The sequence below is a fragment of the Ornithodoros turicata genome, chromosome 3, assembly GCF_037126465.1.
Source record: "Ornithodoros turicata isolate Travis chromosome 3, ASM3712646v1, whole genome shotgun sequence".
Classification (NCBI taxonomy): Eukaryota; Metazoa; Arthropoda; class Arachnida; order Ixodida; family Argasidae; genus Ornithodoros; species Ornithodoros turicata.
Window position 1 is genome coordinate 99,734,497 of NC_088203.1, and position 10,812 is coordinate 99,745,308.

Consider the following 10,812-nt stretch of genomic DNA (forward strand, 5'->3'; position numbering starts at 1 on the left):
TGAGATGTAAGGCTGGTTAGGCGCGGGGGTGAACTTATACATGTACCGGGTGTCTGAGTTAAATCCTCGGTCTAAATAATTCGTGAACGAGTGCACCGATCGAATAACTTTGTTTTTTATAAAGAGCTGCCCGATACTACCTTCAGGCTGCGCACCTTGTTAGTGAGTGCGAGGCGCTCATTATTTAAATAAGTATTAAAACGAGTTCATTCTTGAGTGTTTTCAGTGCCCGTCTGATAGCGAGAGTACAGAGCACAACTTTACTTGTCTTGTCTTCAGGAATTGTCTTGTCTTTGCTATGACTTCTTGTCTTGACTTTAGGACTTAAGCATGTCTTTAGAAATAACCGCGTCCTAAAGACAAGTCATCGTCCTATATTTTGAACATAAATATGTTTGAAGGTTGCACCAGAATGATTTGAATGTTTCAGCCTGTGTTTCACTGGTACCTGAGGTGGTACCGGGTAAGATTTTCAACTGCACGCTTTTCGTATTTATTTTGCAGTGGCCATACTATTACTTAATTTTCTTAAAAAAATGATATTTAGTACTGTACTGATATTTGGTATTGTACTCTGTTACTGATGTGCCGCTACGGAGTAATACACGTAAAAAATGTTCAAATTACAGTAAAAATCCGGCGACGATGTGTTACATTAGAGTAAATACAGCCTGAGCAGCAGCATTCCCTGATGCAGCATTCCGCCTCCATACAGGCGCGCAGCGTAACTTACGGTTACTTACAGTAAGACCTTGACGTCAAAATACGCTCTACCCAATATCTCATAGGCTCCGCGATATCGGCAGAAGATCGGAGAGGCCAGGCCCTCTGCCCTGTCTGTAGTTGTCACCGCCACCACAATACCACCCACAGCTCTCCCCTCCTCAATAACGAGACAGGCGGCGCTTCCGAGACAGCGTGCCAGCTCGTCTAATACCAGCTGTACCTACAGTACGATCAACTGCACTGTCCGCCTTCGCAACTCAATAACAACGCAACGCTCAGCAACCCAATACTACGCGAAACTCTCAATATCCAAGGCATTACAGCAGTCGACGTGAACTGTGGGAGTTTGTCGCAGCAGATTTATCCAGACCCCCCCTTACAGCCCCCTAACGCCCCCAAATGTTCAGTGACGCCCCCTAACATTTCAGCTGTATACCCCCCACCCAACCCCCACCGCGAATGACAGGGAATGCAGCGTATTCGCCTTCGTCATCGCTTGTTGTGGCTAAGGTGACCTGTAGGAAATTTACTCCCAAGCACGACAGAGACATCATATTGTGTAGAGTTCCTTTATAACGAAGTGAGCTATTACCAGAAGACACATTTGTGCGAGGGATTCATTGGCGAGTCCTTTGGGCAAGAAAAGGTTTCGCTGAAATGTTGTGAATTCATAAGAGGCACGTTGCATCTTTCATCCGAAGGCGGATGATCTAGCGCCCTCCGTTCTGGGAATTCCTTTCCGCACCACAGTAGACACCCGGAAATGTAGAAGATCTTGTCCTTCGTCAAATCCCTCACGTTGCCCAGAGTAACATGCGACTTTTTCGAAGCTTTTTTATATGCCCTCAACCGAGACGTAGTACCCATCGTGTCTGCTAGATACTCCAGGGGATAATCTTTGTAAGCTCTAGCTTTCGGAGCTTTCTCAATAGTCTCGTTGTGGCAACGAACGATCTTGTCGTATTCCGCAATACTTTTTTCGCTAAACCACGGTTTGAAATGCCCAGCACCGTCATAATTCCTGCCAGACGTATCGTAGCCGTGCATTAGTTCATGCGTCACGCCTAGGGTTCCATAGTTCACTTCTGGAGGTGCGCCATACGAAAAGACAGGCGTGAGCAAAAGAGGGGTTCCAATGAATATGTGATTTACCACCGGTATGTAAGCACCATTGACAAGGAATGCAGGAAACGTGTATCGTGGATCCACGAAGGAGGAGTCGCTCAATATTCCATTCCAGTTGTGCTTTGTCCAAAACTTCCGAACCTGCATGTAGTCCTCAATGAAAGGTCCGTTTAGGTCAGGGAGATCTTTGAAGAACGCGTCTATTTTCAAGGCGGAGCTCAATTCCGGAGGGAAACCAATATCTCTTTTCAGCATAGAAAGTTTCTTCAGAGCTCCAACGCGAGTTGTCTCGTCGAGCCAATGTGAAGACTCGAAGGACTTCTTAATCTCGTCGACAATTGTCTGAATCATCTCCCTGGCGAGATTCAGCCTCGAACTGTTCAGTATGGAGAAGAAGAAACCCGAAGCTACAGTATTCGGGAACATTTTCACAATTTGGTCCAGGCACATAGAAAGATTCAGATAACCAGGCGGACCAATGTACGATGGGTTCAACAAGGAAGCTTTATACAGGTAAAGGGCAATCTTCCAGGCACAGAATATCCTTAATTCATTTGCCGTAGCATTCCTGAATTTGCCGAATAAATTATGGAAGAAATGAACATCGTTCACTGTCATACTGACTTTTAAGTCTTTCGGAAGTCTCGGGTCTGTATTATCCTCCACGGCTTCATTCCACTGTTCTGACAGGGTCGTGTCGTTGTTTACCAAAAGGCCCAACTTCGACAAGGGGAACAGAAGCTTCTTGCTTTCTGAGGTTTCGCTGCCAGTGTACTTAACTTGCGACAGATTGGATAAATTATTCTCCACTGCAATGATCTCATTTGCGAGATCGCGGAGGTCTCTGGAAAGGATTGCCGATAAAATTAGCGTAATCTCATCTTTCCTCGCCTCTCGGTCTTTCGTGACGGCGTATTTTACCCAGTACTCTTGCCTCATGTATAGTAAAAGCTGCTTGCCTTTTACCCAGCGTGCTTCTATTTCAAATATCAGGGGAATGTCGGAACCAAACATGAATTTCACCATAGCATGCAGTAGGTCGAATTGCATGTCACTTGCAAAAGTCATTCCTTGCTGCTTTAAAAACTGTCCCATTGCTTCAGTCGTCGTAACGTTATCAATATCCATGCAGTGCTGGTGGAAGGCCGCTACTTTTTGATATCCCGTTTGCCCTCTTCTTGGGACCTTTTCGTCTTGTAAATGCCTGAGAATATTTAAGGTGATGTTGCGCTGGAAGACATCCAAATTGAATGTCGTAGACATATCATACCAGTGAGATAAAGACCTCAGAGCTCCGTTACAGACGTAACTGTAAAAGTTTTCGCAAGGATCTTTCCCTGTGTCCACGGACACGTCAATAAGCCAACGCATGTATTGACAATCTTCCGTATCACATACTTTGTCGGTGAATGGATGTTGCGTGATGCGTGTTGACATTGTCGCCTCGGAAGTCGTCTGAGGTATCTCTGCCGTTGACGTCGTGAGCCAGTGAGGAGTGTCTTCATAGTCTTCATAACTGGCATCGGGAAATGGGTACTTGGGCTGAAGTTTGGGTATCCCGACATACGCAGGGGTGGAGGTGGTGATATCTTCGCCGTCCGGGGTGTGTCTTCATTCATGACGTGCAACCCAATATGCTGCTCCAAACGTCCTCAGAACAGGAGTCACAAGGAGTACCTTTCCCAGCAAGGCGTAAGAAGTTTCGTCCTCCTTCACCTGAAATTAAGAAAAATATACTTTGTTCATCAGAACATAATAAGCACCTGGCCTTTTCGGGTTGAATGTCTTTTCCACGTAAGGACCTGTTTCTGTAATTTCGATGAACTCCGAGCTATTGAAAGATACCCGGTTACTATTTTGTTAATTTATTTTTTTCTCCATCCAAGAATGATTTGCAAGAATGTTGTGCGGGGTGGCAGGTACAGATCCAACCCATCCACCACCTGTAGACAGGTGCAACGTGCCTCTAAGAAATTCTGACCACTTTAGTAAAACATTCTCTTGCCGCAAGAATGAGCCTATGAATCCGTCCCAAAAGTGTCACTTGTGGTAATTCAAGAGACAAGACACTAAAGACAAGACACATGTGTGTCTGTATATCCGGGCACAATGGCTAAGCGTGTGCCTATATAGTTCGCAGGCGTGTAAGTTTAATGGAACGCCGGGAACTGTTGGGATCTGTGGCGTTAGGCTCGAGAACCTTCATCGGGAGAAAATTGACGAAACCAGAGGGGCGCGTGCGTAGCCTCTTGGACTACGTGCGTCCGGTACTGTGTCTCAGGGAGCTGGGCCACACAAACGAAAGGGCCCATGAGGCCGAAGCAGGTGTCTAATGCTGGAATGGTTGTGGTGGTGGTCGTGAAAGGGCTCGCGCTTGTCTGCCCCACAGAGGAGGGCAACGTCATGACTGCCGCCCTGGGGGAACTGTGCCGGCATATGCTGGTATATGGTATATATATGGTAGCAGCCGAAGAGCTTCGATGATTTTTCTTCGTTATAACCGAATAGAGTTATTTCTCACGCCCAAAGAAGGAAGCCGCTGTTCTACAATTATCACTATCATCATCACTATGCTTCCGGAACAAAAATAAACAAAATAAAATAAATAAAACGTAACGGTCGGGTTTTGCTGACGTTGACGAAACATTTGGCATTGAAGCTATATACACGCCACGTTTGTGATATGTTTCCCCCGTTTTGTGGGAGAGGTCGTAGAGGGGGCAGTGCAGGAGAAAGCGCTCCACAGTTTCCTCTTTATCGCAGTGGACGCACGCAGGAGAGCGGCTGACACCCGCGCGGTGCAGATAAAAGTTCAGTGGAAGGGCTAGACAGCGCAGTCGAGTCAGCGAAACTTCAACATGACGGGAGACGCAGCGGTCAGCCTGCCAAACGTGGGAAAGGTGGGCGTACCGGACTGGCAGTGAGCGGAGAGCGGTGAGCTCCAGCAGCCTTCTATGCCTGACCCGCGTGGTAGAGGGCAGGGGCGGAAGGACGTCAATGGTACGGCCAGAGAGGGAAAGTTTTGCAAGGCTGTCCGCCAACTCGTTGGGAGATCGGGCCCAGTGACCAGGAATCCATGTCAGGACCACTTCCGTGATGTGGCTAGGACTCAGGGCCTGCAGGAGCTCGAGCCACTCGCTGGAGGGGCTGGCTAGGGCGGTGATGACCGATAATGAGTCGGAGAAAAGCAGAATCCTGGGAAATGCAAGGGGCACCATTCTGAAAGCCAGTATCAGGAGTTCGCTCTCGAACACGGGAGTGTAGTCAGGGAGGCGGATGGGGCAATGACAGTCGAGCTGACGGAAGACGCCGCCGGCACCCGCTAGCCGAACCGAGCCGCGAGCCGAGACAGAGGCATCTGTGGCGACAACAACGTGAGGGGCACAGGAAGGGCAGTGAGATAGGTATTCAGCGAGGCTAGAAGGGATTCGACTAAGACGAGCTGCGGGGTGTCAGATTTTCGCCATCTCCGGTCCACTGGGTCCGATCCCTGAGAGACTGGTTCTGTCTGGTGGCTAAAAGGCTCTGGCAAAGCGAAAGGAATGTGTTCACAGTGAGTAGGCGGAACCGAGTCTTCAAAGGGGGAATACGGGCTTCGGCATACAGCGCCTGGTTGGCCGTATACTTGGGGAGGCACGTGCACAGGCGGAGAGCTCTTCTTTCGACGGCGAATAGCCTGCTCAGACGGTAGTCAGGGAGGTGCGAGAAAACGACACACCCAAACTCAAGAATTGGTCGTACGTAGCAATTGTACAGGAAGAGCTGCAGGGTGCTCCTGCGCATACCACAGCGGGCGCTGGCGCTGCGGAGGATGGTGCCAATTGCTTTCGAAGCCTACTGGCTTATGACTTCCACATGATGGTCCCAGTGAAGCATGTGATCATACCAGACGCCTAAGTAGCGCAGCAGGTTGTTCTAGGGGATGGTCTGGCCGGCAACATCTAGAACCATGGTCAAAGCTTCTCCAGTCCAGTTGGTAAGGGGGAGCATCAGGACTACAGATTTCTGGACGTTCAACGTGAGGTGGACGGAGCGCATCCAGGACGACAGCGCGAGCAGGTATTCTTGTAGTTTCTCACGTATCGTATGCAGTGATAGAGCAGGAGAAGACGGCAATATCGTCCGCATAGGTCAAAGTGAGGATGCCCGGGTCGAGAGGTAGGGAACTCATCAAAATGTTAAACAGCAGTGGCGAAAGGACGGACCCCTGAGGGACGCCCCTCTGCTGCGGATGCGAAGAGGAGACAAAGCGACCGTCCGAGCAAAAGAATGATTGTCCAGTAAGGAAGCTGCAAACCCGTGAAACGATGTACGGGGGAATGTTGAGAGCAGCCATGCAATGGAGGAGGACGTTGTGTTCCACGCTATCGTAGGCCTACGCAACATCCAAGGTAACCAGGGCAGACATCTTCCCGCACTCGCGCGCAAGGCAAATTCGACTTTCCTGGTTGGCGTGCGCCATCCAGATTGAGCAGCAGGGGCGAAAGCCTATCTGGCTATCATTAAGCGCGGAAGAAGCTTCCAAGAAGGAAGACAGACGGCGGTGCAGAATCCGCTCAATAGTTTTGCAGAGGACGGATGTCAGGGCAATCGGGCGAATGTTATCCATGGCCAAGCCCCTCGAGGCGGTCTTCTTACCTATAACCACCTTAGACACCTTCCAGTCATCCGGCATCCACGAGTGTTCCATGGAGATGTTCGCAATGTTCAGGAGCTCCTCTTCATGGGCATCCCACAGGGACCTCAGCATTCTGCCTGAGACACTGTCCGGACCGGGAGCCGAGCTTGAGAGAGCGCGCACCACTGAGTCAAGCTCCTCTGCAGAAACAGCAAAGAAGCCGGACGAAGACGTCACGAGAGGCTGCCGCGCGCAGGAAGTAGAGCGTTGGAAGCGGAGAGCAAGGCCCCTGGCGATATCTTCCAGCTGGGCCATCGCAGCGTCATCGGACATGACGAGAGTGTCAGGGAGGATCACGAGGGCAGGATACAGCAAATCTTCTTCTTCGTCCTCGGAGCAGTGGCCGTCATCCACTAAGGGCGATTGGGGCTAGATGAAGAGCGTAGGCGTGGAGTTTCCGTTCAGTCTTCTTCCAATGAAACGATGGCCGTCAGCCACTAAGGGAGATTGGCCAGGACAAAAGGGCGTAATTATGTCTGGGTGGTAGTGATGGGATGTAGGGCCAGGTTAGACGCGCGCACTAATGACATATATATGACGTATGACGACCATGCGCCCGCAAGTATGTATGCATGTATGTAGGAATGTGCGTAAGACAAATATGCATGGAGAAGTAGGTATGTAAGATGCGCGTACGTGAAGATGTATGACATTAGGAAGAAAGTGCCTAGAAGCGGCTGGAGAGCACAATGTACGACACGAGGCCTGCAACCACAGACCTATTACAGAGCGCAGTATGAGATGCTCCGAGAGACAGCACTGACGCTAACGAAAGCGGGATTCCTAACGAACGCTAATCGGCCCAGACATGCCTCTGGCGTAGATTGCCAAAATGTGGACAGATGAGCAAAAAGTGTTCAGCTGTTTCATCCCGGCCACAATGGGAGCAAACCGGGGATAACAAGCGTCCAGCATGATGAAGGTAAAAACGCAGCGCCAGCCATGGAGCTCGCATCACCCAGACTTCCGTCTGCCTAGAGCTGCAGAGGTTAGGGTTCCACGAAAGGGAAAGACGCTGATATTGAGGTCGTGGAAGGGCAGCTCGAGACAGGCTTGTGAGACGTCTATATCCAACAACTGGTGTACGCCCAAGAAACCGCGTGAGGAACCGAGCCTTGCATTCCGCTGTCGTTCTGCCCTCGCCTCCTTCGTTGAAATAATTCACGGGGCAAGATGTTATCTTCTACGGCACAGTCACGCCAAAATGGCATGCACTCTTAAAAGCGAACTTCACCGCAGTGTAACGCTGACTTCCGGTCCCCCACTTCCGGTTTTACCTCACTGCCGGTTGTCCACCTCCAGTATATACTTCACTTTCGGTTTGACACTTTTAATTGCTACATGTGAATCCATTTAATTATCCTTTAATTGCATCAATTACTTACCTGTACCTTCGTATCCCCTTTACATGTCCACACATACCTACGTATCTATGTAGATGGGTAGAAATCCAGCGAACCGGTAGAGATGTAGGAAGGGAGTTGCCTCAGGACAGAAGCCGCCGATATTTCGAAGAGAGACTGTTCTTCTTCTGGGCACCGTCCTCATCATTGGCATGGTATTTAAAGGGCATAAATACCATGCCAATGATGAGGACGGTGCCCAGAAGAAGAACAGTCTCTGTTCGAAATATCGGCGATTTCTGTCCTGAGGCAACTCCCTTCCTACATATCTATGTAGTAAGTTATAATTACCTAAGGACGAGAGCGGCCAATATTTCGAACAGACGCTGTTCCTCTTCTATATAACTAGGTCTCCTGGGCTTCGGTATTTACCGAAAAACGCGGATAATCATACGCCGGTAATGTTTTTACAAGTTTGGTTGAAATAATTATTCGCCGATTGTCGTCGAAATGTAGACCTTCAGATGTATTGATTTCATTCCCCTCCCTTAGTTCTGGTTGGCAGCGGAATGTGGACATGAGGTCATCCTGGAGAGAACAGATATCTCGTCTTTAATGTTGCCAATGGTCAGGGTCCAGGCCAGTTACAAATAGATCTGCATAATGACAGCTGGTCTGTTCAGTGAGAAAATGCCCCAGCTAGAGCCTAGAGACCACGAAGTGTACCAGTGCGAACTATTGACCTATCCCACAAGCACGGAAAACTAGGACACGAACCGACTGAAAGATTTGGCTTCCACAAGAAAGCTCCGGTGCCAATTCCTTACACTGAATAGAGCGGTGTGCGATGTCACCTGCATCGCTGACATGTACCTCACAAACATAACAAACCCTTATTTTAACAGCTGGCATTGTAATTAAAAGACAAAACACAAGGATATCAAGTGTTGGTTCACAGGACGCATGGGGAACTCCCGTTATGTTCCTCGTCGGTTTCCACCGGGTGTCGTCAGTTTTCCAAATATTACCACCGAAAGCCATCGATTTCTGGTGAGCGAAATTGCCACCGATTTCTCCCACCGGCTCTATGAAAATTTGAGCACCGAAAACGGGGAAGCTGATACAGGGTGTTCAAAATTAAGCTTACGCAACAGAACTGTGTTTGCGCTGTGTTTGCACTACACAACACTACACTGTGTTTGCGCTACGCAAACACAGCGATGACAGGAAACCGGATGATAACTTTACGCTACTTGTGTAAGAAACCGGTGCTGCTAATTATGTAGCACCTGTTTCTTGCTCAAGGAACAGAAAAAGTAGCACCAGTTTTCTTTTGTTCGCGTATTTATAAAGTGCTAGTGAAAGCTTAATTTTGAGCACCCTGTATATGTAGGTCGTTACCCTATGTAGGCCGTTATCCACCTGTTGGCAGCCCTTTATGAAATAAATCCTAACAAAGAAACAAATTTCTTTGTCATGTCTCAGTGAGGCTTCACCATCTCTCTCTCTCTCTCTCTGTTCCTTCCTCTGTCCCTACTTCTCTCTCACACACACAGCTCCTAACGCTCACCTAACGCTAAAGCATTAACAGCCACACACCTTATTTACTGTCTTTCTCTTTCAGACGGGAGACGGGACATGTGCAATTGCCTAAGGAGGCGCAATTCTGGAGGGATAGCGTGCTTGGAACGATGAATGAGGCTATGAGCACTTTTCTGGGTAAACCATTGAGCAGCGGTGGGCATCCTCACGAGGGCGTGCGAGGGTGAGGGTTTCCTCACCCTCGCCTCACAATATTTGAGGTGAGGTGAGGGCCAATTTTTCTGGTGATGTTTGAGGTGAAGTGAGGTGAGAAAAATTTTCAAAAATTTTGAGGTGAGGTGAGGTGAGGAAAATCTTCAAAATTTGAGGTGAGGTGAGGAAAATCTTTTCAAAAAATTTTGAGGTAAGATGAGGTGAGGAAGTTGTGCAATTTTTTAGGTGAGCTGAGGAACACTATGGGAAAATTTTTTGAGGTGAGGCGAGGAAAAATTTATGAACGCACACTTTTTGAAAACTTTTCCTGTGCGTACACGGGATATCTTTCTTTCTTTCCGCAGCTTCTGTCTCTCATCTGGGCGGGGACTGCCCTCCTCTCTCGCTGCTGTTCTGACACCCGACTTTGCGCGCCATTCGCATACCCGCAATTGAACCTCAATTTCCGCGCAACTTTTATCGGTATAACAATCGTTCCACGAAGCGTTTTCTGCGATTGACTAGGCCAAATCCTCCAGCAAGAAAAAAAAAAGAACGTTACATTGACTATGCAATTTAATGAGTTCAATTTCGAAACTGTATTTCAATGGCAAATTGATGAAACTGAGACCTTGTCTGTGTTTGTCGTGTTTTGTCGCCTAGTCTCGGGTTTTTAAGTTATGGATCTATACCACCAGCTCGCTTGCTACCCCTCTATCCTCTCGTGACTATTTGTATTTGGTGACAAACTAAATGTCCAGAAGAAAGTTGTTTACCCCACATTTTTCCGTTAAGCCGTTTTCTTATAATGGTCAAATGACACGTTTCGTGCCGCACCCTGTGTGCACTCACGCTTGAGGTATATGCATTTACATTGATAGTCACTCAAAGCCAACGCGCGTCGAATACGCAATGTTCACATCGAATACACAAATAGCTTTAAAAAATTTAGGTGAGGTGATGTGAGGAAAATTTCGAAAAAAAATTGAGGTGAGGTGAGGAAATTCCTTTGGGGTGAGGTGAGCTGAGGAAAAATTTTGAAGAAAAAATTGAGGTGTGGTGAAGAAAAATTTTCAAAAAATTTGAGGTGAGGTGAGGAAAATTTCGAAAAACATTTTTGAGGTGAGGTGAGGAAAATTTTTCAATAAAAAATTGAGATGAGGTGAGGTGAGAAAAAATGTAAGAAAAATTTTGAGGTGAGGTGAG

The 10,812-nt window shown here is 48.1% G+C and overlaps 1 protein-coding gene across 1 annotated transcript; it reads right to left on the minus strand.

Annotated features, from left to right (window-relative positions):
* Window positions 1-1,314: 1,314 nt before the first annotated feature.
* Window positions 1,315-6,187, minus strand: LOC135389766 (neprilysin-1-like). Its single transcript, XM_064619797.1, has 4 exons — window positions 5,931-6,187; window positions 4,815-5,046; window positions 3,529-3,567; window positions 1,315-3,393 (listed from the first exon to the last, which is right to left on the minus strand). The coding sequence occupies exons 1-4, from the start codon at window positions 6,185-6,187 to the stop codon at window positions 1,315-1,317; spliced, it is 2,607 nt and encodes an 868-aa protein (XP_064475867.1).
* Window positions 6,188-10,812: the final 4,625 nt, after the last annotated feature.